We start from the raw sequence: 17,139 nt of genomic DNA on the forward strand, positions 1-17,139 counted from the left end.
AGCATTATAGCAAACCAACGGTTGCAAATTCGGAACGCTTTTAACGTCGTGATAATATATATATATATTATAAGCTTCAAATACAATTTAATTCATTTTTACCGTAAAAAATCCAGTAATTACAAACAACTGACGCATTTACAATTTAAGTGTAGACACTTTTGCACGTATGAATTAGCCATCCATAAGAGCTAACAAACAATAAATACGCTGAATAAAATTTGGTGGATTCTTCCAAGTTGAAGATTATTTTTCAAAATTCAGCTCAATCAACTGTCAGTTTGTTTCAACTCTCGACATCATGCGTTAAACTTTTTCTCTTGAGAATTGTCAATAAAATGACAAACATGTGTGTATATATACATGTATATATATACTTCACAGTCGATGAAATTTCTGAACAATTTCTAAAAATCTGAACAGTAATATTTAACACCCGTTGATTGAAAACGAAGTTGAAAATTTCAATATAATCAGTAAGTATCACGCAGTAATATCGCAATATTTTGTATAATCATTGGTAAAAGTAACACACATTATTACGCAGTTGCAGAAAAAATGTACACGTATTTAAAAAAACATCATACTGTTGTACATTATGCAAATTTTGAATTTACGCAAGCCATTTGTTCAAATGTGCAATTATCATTGTTAATTATTGAAGATATGAAAAATAAAGAAAAGCAAAATGACTAATAAAGATTTTTTAATTGTCCAAAGCATCCATTTAAATTTCTCTGTAAAAGTTCATTGTTTCATCATCTGAGACAGAAAGGAGGCGAGTGCCATCATGGTTGAAATTCGCTGACCAAACCTGAAAATGCATATAAGTAATTATTCGCGGAATGAAACTTCTAAAACAGCCATTTACATGGGAGACGTGATCAGCCAAAGTTTGAATGCACCTTCCTGTGGTCATATCCCAAATTTTCACAGTGTGATCACTTGATGCAGATGCAAACACATCTGGATTTTGTGAAACGGCGATGTCAGTAACAAAAGATAAGTGCCCGTAAGAGGAAGTGATGACATTGGGGAATGAACCACTTTAAAATACAGTCGAAATATTAAAATAAGCAAAATAAACAAACTGTTCTCACATGTCCCAAACTTTGATGTTTTTATCCTCTGAACCACTAAATAAAAGCTTTGAATCACAACTGAAAGTCAGTCCACGTATGGACCTGGTATGAGCTAAAAATAACCAAGAAATAAAATTTATAAGAACAAGTTGTCTTTATAGAATATTTCAAATTTGGCTTGCCTTCACCAGAACCGATAAGCTGATATGACTCAGTATCGTACAAGTAAACGATACCTTCATTCGAACCAACAGCAATGTATTTACCATCAGGCGACTAAACATTAATATCAAAACAAAGAAAATACATTTAAATAAATAATAATATGACTAACATAATCAAGAGAATAGTAGTATCTTGTTGTCGATTCGCTTTCATAAACTCTTTCTCCTGTCATCATTTTGAACACCAAAAATTTCCCATGTCTGCTGCATGTAACGACCAAATCTCCATCTGGCGATAAAACGGCCAAAGAATTTTCCATAGGATCACACTGGATGCTACTAAATTGCTCACCAGTTGTTGGATCCCAAACATTCATCAGATTATCCGTCGAAGCAGAGACCATATCTAGAAGTTTTCGAAAGGATAACTTTTTATTGTATAGCATTCATACTTTTAAAAAATTGCTTTTCCACACAGCAAGCATTAATGCAGTTATCCCCTGAAAGAATAATTTCTGCCAAAAAGAAAAAATTTACATCTTCCGTCAGGCGTTGCTTTTGTACAAGCGACTGGTCCAATGTGCCCTTCCAGAAGACGCGTCGCTACGAACCCTCTGCCTCGTCTGAAATAACTACTCAGCAATACAAAGAGTTTAAAATTTTCAAAACTTACTCTCTTTGCCACACTATCATATTATTATCCAAACCAGCTGTAACAATATATTCTTCAGATCCCTTCCTCGACCAGCAGCTAGTCAAAATGCCATCAGAATGCACTAAAAACTTCATGTTAAAACTATTCCTGATGTTAAAAATTTTTTTTAAATACCATCTTCAACTTTATGTACAAGTCGAAACATCTTTGAAGTAAAAAATCCGCCGTGGTACAACCAAAAATTCTCACGAAGGTAAATTACAGTATTAAAAATGCTCAAGCTTAATTTAAAATTTTATAACAAGTAAAAACAAAAGTAATTACATAGAATAAAAAATTTTTTAATATGATAATGCTTTTATTTTTACATAATATAAATATTGAAACATTGTTTGTAAAATTTTTTCTTCGAATCAAAACAAGATTACTGTTGATATGATTTGTTGAGAAATCTCTTCTCAATACTTGCTCATCACTATCTAAAAATCCCCGTGGCAACAAAACATTGCTCCTGGTACGAAAACAACAATTGCGCAACGCCAGTTGCACCCCTTGTTTTTCTCAATGGAAAACAATGGAATAGCAATTAAGCGGTGAAAAGGTCAGCGTCCTGTCATATATCTGCCACAACTCCGGTGGTCAGTTGCTGAAAAGGCGTCAAAGTGAAATGTGGCTGACAGCGCGCCTGTTCAGACCCCGGCTAAGCTGCACAGTCTGAGGGATTGCGCAACCAAGCCGATTTTCTAATTACTTTTCGATGATCTAGGTCGCCAGACGCGGAGTGAGGTCAAGAAAAGGATATAAATACAAGTGCGGAGGGAGGAGGGACAATAACACGGAATACTCCGTATCACGTACCGCCCGAACTGTTTTTCTCTCGCCATATCACTGCTATTACTTACTGTTCATTTGAATAAACCTATTCTTCGTTAGATCGATTGTCGTTAATTTCTATAAATATCCTATACAGTCCACCATAAGAACGATCTTCAAGTTTAAATCAAAGATTTCTTAACATGATTGTTTAGATTCGAATAAGTGAATTTAATAACTAATGTCACTTCATTATCGATTTTATTTTTTATTAACACTGCTCACTACTACTTATGTATTTAATTATGAAATGATTTGTGTATTTTTATAGTTTTCAACTTATTGTTCATAATCTGTATCCTGAACTGTTCATTTTACTTGCCTATCAGTTGAAAAAATGTAATGAGCTTGCTGCTGAGCATAATCTTGATTTTCAGTTTCTACTATTTTGTTGTTTTATGTATTATTTGGAGTTTCTACATACAAATATTGTATATTTTATAAACACCTATTATAAATAGTTCTGTGAGTCCTGATATTCGATTTTCATATTATTATTTAAAATGTGAAATGGCATTAATGGATACGAAATTATTTTTAGCATTTATTTAACAATTTAATTTTGTTTAACAGAGTGATTTAAAATTTTCTTTAATTTAATAATATAAGATATGAAAAATGTCATATTATTAAAGTTGCGTTATCGTTTACGTTGCATTAAAGAATTTCATTTCCTTAAATAACTATATTAGGAAAAAGCTTATGAGTGGTGGAAATGAAGTTTCCATAAATAATTTCAATGAAAAAGAGTATTTCACAAGTTTGTACAGAGTTAAACGTGAAATAAACGAATATTCAACTTTTAATAAACGTAAAGAAATAAGTAAATACTTGACAAACACTCCAGTCACTTTTCGTACAAAACGACGTAACGATAAAGCCATTGCCACATTCCATTCTGATCATGCATATATTTAACGTATTTACAAACCGATTTAAATTTTAAAATTCTAAACGTAGAAACAAACAAATAAATGAATAAAATTGATTATCGAATTTGAAATAGTATACTGTTTTGTATTTTCTATTTTACAAAAGTAACACCTTCTTCTAATAAGCGTACGATAGATTTGTCCGATTTTGCGCCTCGAATGAATTCTTCCAAAGAAAGCAGACCGTCGGCATTTTTATCCATAGCTTTGAAAATTTTGTCGGTCTTTTTTTCTGGTGTTGCTTCATCGTCAGGAATTTTCAACACATTTCCGATCATCTTGTATATAGCCTGAATTGATGAATAAAATAAATAGTTTTTTTATCAATTTGCAAATTATGTTATTATAATTTTGGTTTCAATTTTTTCCGATTGACATTACTTCTTATTTCTACAGGGAATGGTTGTTTGTTTTTTATTGCACCGACCGTTATTACATTGATGTACATGACACAAGTGTTGTTGTTCGATATAAGCTGAACCTCTCTGCTTTTTGACTAAACCACTTTGAGATTCTGATACGTCGAGTTTGAATTTTATTTTCTCCCTTTGAAAGTCCACTGAATCAATAGAAGAAGCACGCAAAGCAATAAAAACGATAAATAACATAAAAAATCAGAGAAATGTTATACAACACGAGGTGACCAATTTTCAATGATGAATAGATAAAATTCAATTCTCTTTCATTCATTTTTCAAATTGAAAGAAAAAAGCAAATAATGACGAATGTTGGCAAAGCAGCTTGACACGTTTGATAAGCGCTTTTTGCTGCCTGTTGAAGATTAATACCACTAGTATCAATCAACTTTAATAATAGCATAGAACTTGCAGAGGCCGTGTCAGGTTAGTGATTTCGATTATTGGCATAGTTGATCGATTCGACCAATACTGTGACACTTGGACATTGAAACGTCGACTCTCAGTGGGAAAATTGTATCTCTTCAATTTACCCCAGAGACACTGACAACACGCCCAACTAATATTAGCCTCTTTGAACGACAACATGTCGCATTAGTCGAAAACCCTTTGACCAGAAGATGTGTTTGATTATTCCTTTGTCGTACAATGAATGAATCTAACTAATATACAGTATTCTAACAGTGAATATTTTTCAAAATGAAATTCAACAATAGCAACAACACTCTCGGATTAAATCTATCATGTTGCACCATAGTGACAGAATTGAATATTTTTGCAAAAAATTTCCATCACCATTTCAATTTCATATAAAATTTAATCGTCACTTTGTTCACCTTTCAAATGTGAATATTAAAAAAAAGCATTCTCCTAAAAGCAAACAAGTCTCTGCATTGTTACATTTAAACGGTGCATCTTATCTTTACAACAATCTAATTTTTCCACTTTTTCATTCAAAATAAAAAAAAGCAAAGTTGGTTGCTATTAAAAAAAAGTTAGCTTGAATATTTTTCTAACTTTAAAACAACTTTGAACACTTGAAACCGCTGTTGAAATTTCTACTTGGAAGTCGAGTAGTTCAGTTTTTCAACGGAACCACATTTCTTGAGGCACTTCAATGAAAACATTTGAAAATGCATTATTAAAGTAATCAGTAAAATGATTAAACTAGTACTGTTGTTGTTTTTTCATTTATATTTTATAGCAAATTTTAATTTTAAATTATAAAATTGCCGTCTTAAGAAATGCCAAAATAAATTGCCCCACTGGCTCTGCTTGATGATTGTCATTCTACGACCACTTTAATTTTAATGTTGTTAAACATTTGCTTTATTTATTAATAAATAAATTCGATTTTATTGCAGTTTGTTATTGCTTCCCTTTCGCAAATAGATTCTTTCCAATGGCGAGATTCTTGGACAATAGAAGTGAAAACACTTTTAATTAGGCGACAAGCTTTAACAAATATTTAATTGGTAAAAATAAATGGTTGGGGGTATTCTGCTTTGGAAACGGGTTTGTTCAATGACACCAAAGTTCGTGTCAGGGTTAACTACATTTTCAACAAACAACAACTCAAGTAGCTCCTGATTTGACGAACCCCGAAAAGAAGTAATTTTTCCACTACAAATCTTTCCTGTAAAATTATGCAAATTTCCAAAAGGCAAAAATACAAACCGAAACAACGTCGAGCATCTCTTGCCTTGATATGTAACCGTCGCCGTCGACGTCGTACATGCGAAATGCCCATTCCAACTTTTGCTCGACCCTACCACGTGTGGTGATGCTCAGTGCGCACATGAATTCACGGAAGTCGATCGAACCATCACCGTTGGAATCGAAAATTCGAAATACATGCTCGGCAAATTTGGACGCATCTCCGTACGGGAAAAGATATGCATAAATTCTTGAAACACGTGATTGTCATTATTAATATCAAATTGAAATGAAAAATGAAATATTGAATAGTACTTTTTAAATTCTTCCGCTGTCAAATGTCCATAGGGGCAATCTTTCATGAATCCTTTGTACCATTCTTGAATTTCCATTTCTGTAAATTCAGTGCACTGACGAATATCTTCGATTGCTTCAGGGCGTAGTTTGCTTCCTTTTTGTCCCATCACGATGCAGTGGAGAACGTCGGTCGCTGTGAGACTGATGCACAACAACGTATTCACTACTACTAACTAGTGATTAGCCATCTCTAGCCTGCAACAGAGGGAGTGGGGGAGAGAAAGAGATGAAAAGGCTGCGTTTATTATTATTATAATAGCAAATGACAAGCGAGTTGTGGATAAGAATAGAAATAGAAATTCGAATGTAATAGCGACAAGACGGCAAGAAGGCAGGATGAGAAAAATGAATCGCGACCACCTCTCGACAAATTATCACTGCCGAATTGTTTGATTCGAAACTTCCACGTCCATTGAGCTTGTTTTTGGCAACACTAGTGCTTGGCACGAATAAGCCTGAACGCCAAGCGTGAAGCCGAACACCATGGTGCCGATGGGACACTGAAGAATAGATGTTTATCGCCAGGCGACCGATTTATACTGAGAAAAGACAGCCGTATCATTTATATAAACCATTTCCTGAAAATGCGAACACTACTGCTCAGCATTGCTAAGCACAAATGAGCGATCAACGCATAAGAAGCTGTTTGTCAAAAATAATCCCGTAATCGGTTGGTGCCACTTGTGCAAACTCATTTGACAATTTCAAATCAATCTCGTTTCATTGTCGGCACCAACTTTCCGCCGGATGCTTTTTCTTTTCTGTAACAATTTCTGTGCCTATTAATTGACAATACGCAGCAAAAATTGCTCATCCTTTTGCTTTTGTTAATTAATCACCATTATACTTATCCATCAGGTCGACTAAGAAGAAAGACTAAGCTTCTTTTCTTTTCTGTGATTAATAAATTCATCATTATTAAATATTTTTATTATGATTATTTTAATTTGAAAAATTGTTAAACGAAAATTTTCAAGTTGGCGCTGATGTGATGAAACGGAGAAAAAAAAGACAAAATCTAAAGAAGAATTGCAATAACGGCGACTATGTGAAAAATTATTCCTATCTCCTGTTAAAAAATATCACTTGAAACATTTTTCGATGTGACATTTTTTCCAACCTTTTCAATTTTGCACGAATAAAATGATATAAGTTGCTTGCTACACGTTGTTGCGTCTATTTGAAATTGTTCTCTTTTCACAATCTCTCATGCTAATTTCACTTTTTCAATGTTTATCATTGTTCTTTTTCTGCACGTACCGTTGAATCAGGCTGCTTGCTGCAGGCTAAACAAACATTTGCTTGTTTGTTGGAAAAATATGTTCGAATCACAAATGCAGCAAATGTTGCTGTAAAACCTGTGCTTCTTCTTCTTCTTCTTCATAGAGAACATCAGCCTAGGGGACATATGCTTGAATAGCAAAAATCCCGTGGCCAGCTTTTTCACAGCAATACATTCTTCCACATGTTGGGCAAACATTCAGTCAGGACAAGATTGAAAGAGCATTTATCAAAAGTAAAGAGTTGAAATGATGACGCAGTTCGCTTGTTGCCGCTAACAAAATTAACCGATGGCGGTTTTGCATTTTTATTTTCCAACATTTGCTGTTGAAAAAAAGTGCAAAAATAATGCATCCTGATTATGAAACTTCTTTGACAATTTGGTTTTACTTTATTGAAATCAAATTTTACAAAATCACCTTTTCACCGATTTATTATCACTCTGCTCTTCCGTCAATAATGCAATATTGCGGTGACAAAATTACATCAATATTCATAATTTGCATTTTGACATCAAGTAGAAAATTAATCTCACACAAGTTTGCATTTTGCTTTTGAACTTGAAATTCAAACGTCTTGCATTGACGTTTGTGATGAAGATTTTTTCGTCTTCCATCATACTCATATTTCAGTCGAATTGAATATAAATAATAATAATTTCTTCTTTTTTCTTCAATTCAACTTTTAATCTTTAAAATTTTTCTTCATAAAATGCAACTGTTTATAAAATGCAACTATTCAAATTCAAAATGTGTAATAGTTTGTTGTTAAATTTTATTAAAATATTTCTTCACTTGTAAAAATAAAAATATTGAACAGTTTTTTTTTCACATTTACAGTATATTAATGATACAGGATTACAGAATACAGTAATGTCATGCAAATTGATAATAAAGAAAATTCAACTTTTGCAATGTGAACATTATTTATGCAAAATAGATACAAAGTTCAATAGAAAAAAACAAACGTTTCGATAGTAAGTTTTCAAAGTTCCATTTTTTGTAATTTCAATTTCATTACAACTTTAACAAAAATGACGTAGCTGATTAACATGCAAATTTTGCATTTCCAGTTGCTATTTTGGAATAAATAATAATGAAAGCAGATTTTGTTGGTTTGTATTAAAAAAAAAGAATTTTTTTTTTCAATTTCAAATAATTGAACATTTCGAAATAATTTCACGTCGAGAAACTCCAATAATTCGAGTTTATGGGCAAAATGAATTACACGAAACAATTGCAACGTTTGCATGTGAAAATTGTACATTTAATCAAGAAATGCTGAACTTTCAAACCGACGTGGATAATTAAAATTGATTCATTTGTGCTTTTTTTCTATTAGACAATTGAATTGATAGTAGATCTTTTTCTTTGCTGTTTCTTGACAAATTATTGATGAAAGGGAAAAAAATGATTCCGCGAAAAGTCAAAGTATAAAAGAAACAAGCCATCAAATATCTTATTAAGTAAATTCAATTACGTCGCTGAAATGAAAAACTTGCGAGATGTTGGCTAATTCTTTTCTTAGCAGCAAGCGGCGGCTAGCTTACGCAGCGGTCAAACTTAGCCGAATGACGTTTGCTGTTTTGCAAAGCTGCCGACCAACCATCTATTGGTTCTTATTCATCTCCAACTGCTCATACCAGTGCTATATGGACATTTATCAATATTTCTAATTGAAACAAGAATCAATGCTTCATTTAATAGATTCCGTGGCGCAAGTTTGGATATAGTTAATATGTATGTTTGCTTGCGGTGATTGAAAGAGAATACTGAAGTGAACTGTGACTTGAAGAATTATATTTTATCTTTTCTTTTTCTTCATAAGACATTCCAGAAAAAAATAACTTATAATGAGGAAAAATAAAAAAAAAACTTTATCTAGACAATGCCAATCCGACCGTAATTTCACCATTTTGGCAGTTCCTTTTTTTCACTTGCACATGCCTCAGTAGTTTGTTAGCAATAGTCAATTGTTTCGATTAAAAAATTGCTTTACTGCTTCTCTGAAACAATTTCATTTTTGATTTTTAAGTAATTTTGAAAATTAATTCTCAAATAATTCAGAATCAGAAATTAAAAATATGTTTTGTTTTCTTTTTCATCATTTGTTTAAAACTCACTACAGTATACGAAATTGTTGTATTTAAAATATATTCCTTATTGAAAATTTCAGCACTTTTTCTTATCCACTCTGATTCAAATTTTTTAATGAAAATAACATTTTTACTTTTTTGCACTGAAAACAATAACAGCAAAATGAAGTGGATAGCTTCTTTGACAATCAATGCGTCAATAACGGCAGTGAATATTACAAATTTTCAAACGGTACCGTTGTTTTTCATCTGAATAAAATTGGATACAAATTATTCAAGCATTTCAAAGTCATATAACAAAGTACCAACCTGAACGTGTTGTAGTCAAGAAGGAATTGTTGGCACTGATCGGTTGTCGGACTTTGCTCTAACAGATAATGAACAACTTTCATGCTTCGTGAAACAACGACCAATTTCTATCAATCGGCTATGCCATCCTCTTCTGAATGAATCATCTACAGATTGAGGTTGAGCTGTTTCAAGCTGGACTGATTTATTATTATTATTATTATTGTTGTTGTTGTTGTTGCCCTGTTCAGATGAGGATAATCGAAATTTTGACGAAATATTTTTCCAATTCGAGTTTTTCGATTCGCTTTTATCACGACTTTCCAACGTGACTACGCAAACGATGATGAGAATAAAGGCACCGGCGCCCATAACTACTGGACCTAAGTATGAAAGAGGAACCAGCGGATCAGATGTCACAAATGCACTTGCTTCCTGACGACTGTAATAACCGACGATGCTCATCGCTACTCCTGCAGCTAATAGCAAACTGCCTGACAAACTTATCCGACACAGCGCGGAAATTTTAAGCCTTTGCAAAGTTGGCGGTGAAACCTCGTTCAGTGTATTCATCAAATGAAAGAAAAAAGCAGAATAAAAATTGCTAACCGGATGGGATTCCAGCCGACAGCTCAACAGCTAGGCTGTGGACCCCTACAAGGGAAAAATTCACCAATTCAAACTTGCTCAACGGACCATATTACATTAACTGTCGAATCGAGCAAAAACGAGCAAAAAAAGCGGCTACCACATGCAGCTTAAGAAAATTTAATCGCATAAAACATCGACGACGCCACTAATTATTAAGTGGTCGTCCAAAATGGCAGCCGATTGTCATTGATCCAGCTTCTTACAGGTTAACTTGATCAATGCGATTATGCCATTGCCAGTCAATATGCGATGCGGACAGTCATATCCAGCAGGTTGATTGCCATGAAGTTTGTTTTTTCCTTTTCCTTTTTCATCCAAGTTAAATATTAATAATCGATGTGGACCGGTATTATTAATTTGATAACCGGCCAGTAACAATGTTTGAAAAGAATGAGCAAGCAGGTCGGGTAAAGTTGGAATGGAAAAAAGCCACGCTGATATCAAATTAACAAAAAGTCACAGTTGCAGAACAACAAAAATCGACACGATCGAGCATTGAAATTTGCTAAAACGGCTAATCGCTTCTTCTCACATTCCAAATGACATTTTCTCTTTCAGTCGTCTTTTTCATTGATTTTTTTGTTGTTGTTATTGTTGTTGCAAATCATGAGAGCATAGCATCCAATGAATTAAACATATTGCTGAGAAAAATTATGCAGCATACATGTATATGTGTATGTATGTATGCATTGCACTTCTGGTTAAAAAAAAGAAAAATCCTCTGCAACTTGAACAGACTAAAAGTTCATTTTAATATACATTTTGTGAATGCAAAGTTGTACATTTAAAATAAAAGAAACATAACCGAAAAACAGTTTTTAGCGTTGAAATTATGTTTGACAGCAGTCAGATTGAATTTTATATATTTGGAAAGGTAAAGCATTGCAAGGGTGATCTATCTAGTAAATTAGAAAATTCAAGCAGAGCTTTTAATTTGCTTCGCTGATTACGACGATTTAACTGAAAATGCTTTGTTAGAAATTGAACAATTTGTTGCAGAAATTGTGAGACAATTTTTTCACATTTAAGCAATTGAATGACGAAAGAAACCACTTTTGTAATAAGTATATGAAACGTGATCACAGAAATTGATTGCAAAGTTTGGATAATCAATTGCTGATAAAAGTCAGTTCGATAATGCATTGTCATAAAATAATGAAATTATAATTTTGTGCTGTTAGCATTAAATGGATAATGCTTGCAGGCAAACATTTTGCAATTTGTTATCATTTTCAGCAAAGTTTTTAAAAGAACTTGCAAATGTGTAAACTTCTTGCCACTCATAAGTTTCATTATAAAAGCCAGTTTAGTTTATTTGAAATTGTGCTTCAAGAAAGCAAGTTAAACATCAGTGTTATGTAAGGTTTTAAGGATTTTAATATTAATATTTATCGATAATGGAAAATAATAAAAGTACAAGAAGCTTTGACTCGTAAGCAGAATGATGGAGAACGAAGCAATTAAATGTATTGCTGTGTTCTCTAATACAGCACAACTTCAAATTGGATACATGCAATTAAAATAATGCTTAACTTCTTTGTTTTTCTTTTAATTAAACATTTTCTCTAATATTTTAAGTGCATAAGTAAACTTAAACTTCAAATGTGTATTCTGTTGTTGTTATGTTATTCGCAAAAATTGTTCAACCAACAATAACGGCACCAGCATCATTGGAGGAGAAGTATATTAAAATTGAACTTTACATATTATTAAATGATGATCATTTATTTATTCACGTTAAAATTTGAAATGCTAAATGAAATAATAAATAAATTTTTGTAAGTATTCATTGCTGTTTGAAATGAGACTTTCAGTTTGTTTTTCAGAGGTCAAAACTTGGTCAACGTGAAGCTGCTAATGTCAGGCAAAACGACCGGATGTTTCTTTGATTGCACTCAGCGAGAAGATCACATTTCGCCAATTGTGAAGCCTCCTGACCGATGGTTGAAAATTGTCGCCTAGAGCATGCATCACTTGTGTTTGTTGCACTGTTGGTTGTCGCTTGCCACTGCGCCGTGGTCGATATTGTTCACGACAGTTGAGGTCGCAGCAATGAATAGCACTTCCACCCCTGCCACTCGACCAAAGCTGTCGACCAAAGTTTCGCTCACAGCTTTTCAAACAGCCTCACGACCTGCACTGCCGAACATTATTACTTTGTCAGCAAATTTTGATCATGATCATTGTCACTTTTATCTTATCAAATTCAGTTTTTCTTTTACTTGTAAGCATGATTTTTTTGTTAATTTTAATTTCTTTTTGACATGCATATATAACAAAAGCGAAGATTACTTAATTAAAGAGAGCATCAATTTATGTATAAATTTATTCCGAAGTTTGATAAGCAACTTTAATGTAAATTTTGAAGTTTGTCATTTGAAGGGATAAATATTAATTGAACAAAGGACAATTTTCAACAAAATTCTCATTCATATTTTCTTCACACGAGACATTATCATTCATCTGTATTTATTTATAATCATCTGTTAAAACACTCATTTAAATATAATTATTTGCGTAACAATCTTCACTATTCTTCTTCTTCTTCTTCTACTTGTTAATAATGGGTAAATATTTGCACAGAAAGTTTGCATATAAATTGAGGGTATTTTCTTTAAATTATTTCGCAGAACTTCAAATTTTGCAATATGAAATCAGACTGTCGCAGCATTATTGTTTCTAGTTGCTCATCGAACCTCTCGTCTGCGCCATTTTGTTAGAGAATGGTCTTATTGGTAAGATTTTATGTTTTTTAAAATTTGGTACAATTAAATTTTGTCCAAATTTTTCATTTTAGGCGAACCGGCCATTGAATGCCATCCAAATGCAGTTCAGGTTACTTTTCAAACGGAAAATCCATTCCAAGGACACGTTTATGTACGTGGACACTATGAAAATGAGGACTGCCGACGGGACTACGTTAACGGAAAGGACACCATCGTTGTTACGCAAGTTCATTTTAGCCGATGTGGTGTACGTCGACAGAGAACAGTATGGAATTTATGCTCTTTTCTTTTTTTTAAGCTGTTTGTACATATGGTATAAATGCACTAATTTTAAACATGCAGCAAAATGGGGCAAATTTAGAAAATCAACTTTATAAATTATTACATCAGAAAATTTGGATTCAATAGAAAAGATTGTCTCATATATGTTTAATTAGAATGTGAAACATTTTAAGTTGAATATTAATGTCTGATCAAAATATATTTATAACAGGTATAGATTTAGCAATAGCATACAATTGTTTTATAACACAACAATTTGTTTCATATTTGAATGTGATTATAATTAATATTGTTGATATTTTAGCAGAAAATTGTCCTAAAAATATTACTATTAATGAATAGGTGAAAATTAATTATAAATGAAGCTTAAATTCGATTTCAAATATGTTGAGATCATGTCATTAATTTTTCTTGAAAATCATTGTTATGTAACTGCAAAACAGTTTTAAATTAAATAAAATAGTTGAAATATTTTTTAAGCACAACAAAAAAGGCAGACGCATTCTTTAGATTTCAATACAATATCATCATTTGTGTACGCGTAAATTAGAACTGATTGCGTATTAATTTGCACGTGGGTAATTAACATATGTTAAACTAACAACGGCTACTCTTTGTTATTAATATGATTGTTTTTGGTCATTATTGAATGCTGCTTTTTGTAATTCAATTAGTTGATAATAGTTTATTGTACTCTGAGTTATTATTTTTTTAATTTAGAATAATATATTCAGTCACCTATTTTTGTACATATGCTTTTTGTAAATCAACAGACAGCTAAGTGTGACTAGGTGATATTGTCATCGAAATTTTTGACCGCTGTCCAATGGCAAGTTTCGGTAAACATGAAAATAAACAACTACCGAATGACAGACAATCACGTCAAGGACGTTGTCATTTCTGAAGAATAACGTGTATGAACATTCTGATTCAGTGGTGGAATAAATTCAGGGGTCAGCTGAGGTTGCCCATCTGCACTTTGCAGCCATTCAGGCACTGTTTACTTTCTTCTTTTCTTTGACAACATGACAGATATTGCTTTACAATCACAAATGTAGCAGCTTTAAAAAATCCCGTGATTTATAAAAGTTAAAATTAGTGATATGAAAGAAAATATCATAATTTTTTATGGTTGAACATGGTTTTCATGTAAATGATATTTTGCAATAAATTAAAGTAGAAAATTCCCTTTTCAGAGCACATTTTAAAGGAATGATTTAGATTTACAATTAAAATCGTTTTATATTTTCCGTCTGTTAATATATGCATATATGCTATGCGAAATCTAGACAAATGCTAATTTTCAACAATTTGCAACAATTTTGCTAACTGTTGACAATTAGCAAAGTATTGGCCTTTTATTATCAGTTTGCATGCAATTCACCATTACCAAATTTGGAAAGATTTTCAAAGAATGGTCAGGCGAAATTAGAAAAATATTTCGATGGTCACATTCAGCAATCACCATTTCTGGTTTTAACTGCTGGGAACTGCAGATGCAGATGTGGTTTGTTGAGAAATATTTTCTCATTGCCTTCTAAAGTTGCTAAGAAGCTAAATTTCCGCGAACGAAAATAACATGTTTGCAAAATCAACGTTGACATGATAAAATTCGATCCCGATGGGACATGGTGTTCGCTTAGGAGCCTGGCCTGACTGTTGCTGCTCCCTTAGGAAACTGACCTGGACATGGTGGTCTCTTAGGTGCTTAGACCACATCTGCATCTGCAGTTCTCAGCTAAATCTAGAAATGGTGATTAATCATTGTGACCATGAAAATATTTTTCTAATTTCTAATTTTACATTAATAATTATTTTTTAAATCTTGAATTGCAAACTGTTGATAAAACGCAAAAACGTTGCTAATTGTCAACATTTAGCAAGGAAATTTGCAAATTTTCAACATTTAGCAATGGAGCTTGCGAACTGCCAACAATTCACAAAATTGCTGCACATTGTTAAAAATTAGCAATTGTCTAGATTTTGCGTAACATATATAAATCATATTAAAAAGTATCCAATTGATGACATCATTTTAGACAAACCCCAAAGGACTTAGCATGACCACTACATTGATAATCACTTTTCATCGGACGTTTGTCACGGCTACTGATAGGGCGTTTAATGTACAATGCTTTTACATAGAAGAAGACAGAATTGTAACACAAAACATGGATGTGAGGTAAAAATACACGGTATATTCTTAAAATCAATAAAACACACAGATCAATTTCTTGCAGTGGAATTCCAACGTCAGATTTGGATATGAATCCACCAGAGCCAACTTGCAGTTATCATGTTCTCAGAGGAGGACGAGCAGGGGTTGTAGTTAGCCATGGAAAGGTTGGAGATCCAGTCTATCATCGATGGATGTGCATTTATCCAATGCCAGGTAATAACATCGAATGACTGCTAAAATGTATGAGACAATGCTTGCCATTATTGTCAGACATGTACTGCATGTTCATACACAGCTGCACTGTGGATGATGGAGAAGGAGAATTGTTCAACGTTATTGATGAAAATGGGCAAGTTGCTTACTTTTCAAAAATGTGATCATTACAAATTCTGAACTGCCGAATTTTAGTTGCTCTAAAGATACTACGATTCTGCCCGATCTGATTTATTTAAACGATATGGAAGCTGGAATTGATACAACAATATTCAAATTCGCAGACAAACCACATGTTTATTTCACATGCCAAGTTCGGTTGTCAATTAAACGAGAAAACAAAAATCAAATATGCCAAGTAAGATTAAGTACAAGAAAAATGGGCTAAAAGCATATTATAAACTATATTTTACAACAGAAACCTACCTGCAGTGCCATAGGACGCATGCGGGTAACGAGGCGAGTAAAACTACCAACAAGATTCAATGATGCATCAAATTCAACATCAACAACTATGAAAAAAAATGTCGACATAGATTTGATGGCATCGCCAATAGTAGTTTTGGATATAGAAGACAGATTTGCAAAAATTTCAACATTAGGTACTGATAAACAGCACTACTTAAAAATGAAAAATTTCACATAACGTGCATTTTCAGATACTGCAGCGATGGGGAATCATGAATTGATAAAGAAAGAAAATTTTAACATAAATTCATCATTCAGTCAAAACATTTGCATGCTTCCAATGGCATTCAACATATTCATTTCGACTTTAATCATATTGGTACTTTCGTTACTGACTTTTGTGGCTTATGTAATTACCCAAATTCGAACATACACTCCACAATATTGATCAAAATTACTTCAATCAAATTTAATGATAAAGCTGAAAAAGTTGAATTCTGATAGCAGTCAAAAAATGGTTCAGTTTAACAATTACGTTCATAAAGTAAAACAAATAAAATTGAATAAAACTGAAATAATGACAACAGTGCAAAATTATACCATATTAAATTGCTGCAATAAATAAATGTTTTAAAATATTTGAAGGAGACGAGATACAACAGGGGGAAAAAGCAAGACAATGGATAAGAGAACAAAATGACTATGTTACTTATAAGGGTATAAAGGGGAGGTACAGGATAAAGTTTCTGCATAAATATTAATAAAAAAGAATTTTATGCTTTATTATCAAGATCGCAGGTTTCATTTCCGCTCCCATCGTTCCCATAAAAATCAGAACACTATGTAACCTTTTTTGGCAAAATCCCCACAAATACGCTTTT

General features: G+C 32.7%; 4 protein-coding genes across 4 annotated transcripts; 1 reads left to right on the forward strand and 3 right to left on the reverse strand.

Moving 5' to 3' along the window:
- Positions 1-727: 727 nt before the first annotated feature.
- Tsp_08100 (WD repeat-containing protein 61) lies at positions 728-2,106 on the reverse strand. Its single transcript, XM_003373458.1, has 9 exons — positions 2,076-2,106; positions 1,920-2,022; positions 1,784-1,869; positions 1,699-1,746; positions 1,417-1,652; positions 1,271-1,358; positions 1,101-1,194; positions 872-1,046; positions 728-814 (listed from the first exon to the last, which is right to left on the reverse strand). The coding sequence occupies exons 1-9, from the start codon at positions 2,104-2,106 to the stop codon at positions 728-730; spliced, it is 948 nt and encodes a 315-aa protein (XP_003373506.1).
- A 1,588-nt stretch (positions 2,107-3,694) lies between these two features.
- Tsp_08101 (neurocalcin-like protein) lies at positions 3,695-6,332 on the reverse strand. Its single transcript, XM_003373459.1, has 4 exons — positions 6,094-6,332; positions 5,800-6,028; positions 3,786-3,996; positions 3,695-3,724 (listed from the first exon to the last, which is right to left on the reverse strand). Exons 1-3 carry the CDS (start codon positions 6,240-6,242, stop codon positions 3,799-3,801), a joined length of 576 nt encoding a protein of 191 aa, XP_003373507.1. The 5' UTR covers positions 6,243-6,332; the 3' UTR covers positions 3,695-3,724; positions 3,786-3,798.
- Positions 6,333-9,410: 3,078 nt separating this feature from the next.
- Tsp_08102 (conserved hypothetical protein) lies at positions 9,411-10,372 on the reverse strand (the record flags this gene model as incomplete). Its single annotated transcript, XM_003373460.1, has 2 exons — positions 9,857-10,372; positions 9,411-9,421 (listed from the first exon to the last, which is right to left on the reverse strand). Coding segments are annotated over exons 1-2 (527 nt in total), but the record flags the coding sequence as incomplete, so codon positions are not given.
- A 2,043-nt stretch (positions 10,373-12,415) lies between these two features.
- Positions 12,416-16,706, forward strand: Tsp_08103 (cuticlin-1). Its single transcript, XM_003373461.1, has 8 exons — positions 12,416-12,674; positions 13,248-13,423; positions 15,498-15,640; positions 15,699-15,850; positions 15,908-16,010; positions 16,046-16,208; positions 16,269-16,452; positions 16,510-16,706. The coding sequence occupies exons 1-8, from the start codon at positions 12,416-12,418 to the stop codon at positions 16,704-16,706; spliced, it is 1,377 nt and encodes a 458-aa protein (XP_003373509.1).
- Positions 16,707-17,139: the final 433 nt, after the last annotated feature.

The sequence above is a fragment of the Trichinella spiralis genome, assembly GCF_000181795.1.
Source record: "Trichinella spiralis strain ISS 195 chromosome Unknown Scfld6, whole genome shotgun sequence".
NCBI classification, from domain to species: domain Eukaryota; kingdom Metazoa; phylum Nematoda; class Enoplea; order Trichinellida; family Trichinellidae; genus Trichinella; species Trichinella spiralis.

What these genes read in the sequence shown, in the direction of transcription:
- Tsp_08100 (XM_003373458.1), bottom strand. Translation starts at nt 2,106, where the DNA reads ATGTTTCGACTTGTACATAAAGTTGAAGATG. An exon ending in ATGATAGTGTGGCAAAGAGA is followed by an intron (nt 1,870 to 1,919) that starts GTAAGTTTTGAA and finishes TAGTTATTTCAG; the next exon opens with ACGAGGCAGAGGGTTCGTAG. An exon ending in ATATCAGCTTATCGGTTCTG is followed by an intron (nt 1,195 to 1,270) that starts GTGAAGGCAAGC and finishes GGTTATTTTTAG; the next exon opens with CTCATACCAGGTCCATACGT.
- Tsp_08101 (XM_003373459.1), bottom strand. Translation starts at nt 6,242, where the DNA reads ATGGGACAAAAAGGAAGCAAACTACGCCCTGAAGCAATCGAAGATATT. An exon ending in ACAGCGGAAGAATTTAAAAA is followed by an intron (nt 6,029 to 6,093) that starts GTACTATTCAAT and finishes ACGTGTTTCAAG; the next exon opens with AATTTATGCATATCTTTTCC. An exon ending in AGATGCTCGACGTTGTTTCG is followed by an intron (nt 3,997 to 5,799) that starts GTTTGTATTTTT and finishes TCATCAATTCAG; the next exon opens with GCTATATACAAGATGATCGG.
- Tsp_08103 (XM_003373461.1), top strand. Translation starts at nt 12,416, where the DNA reads ATGCATCACTTGTGTTTGTTGCACTGTTGGTTGTCGCTTGCCACTGCG. An exon ending in ACAAAAATCAAATATGCCAA is followed by an intron (nt 16,209 to 16,268) that starts GTAAGATTAAGT and finishes ATTTTACAACAG; the next exon opens with AAACCTACCTGCAGTGCCAT. An exon ending in TGCAAAAATTTCAACATTAG is followed by an intron (nt 16,453 to 16,509) that starts GTACTGATAAAC and finishes GTGCATTTTCAG; the next exon opens with ATACTGCAGCGATGGGGAAT.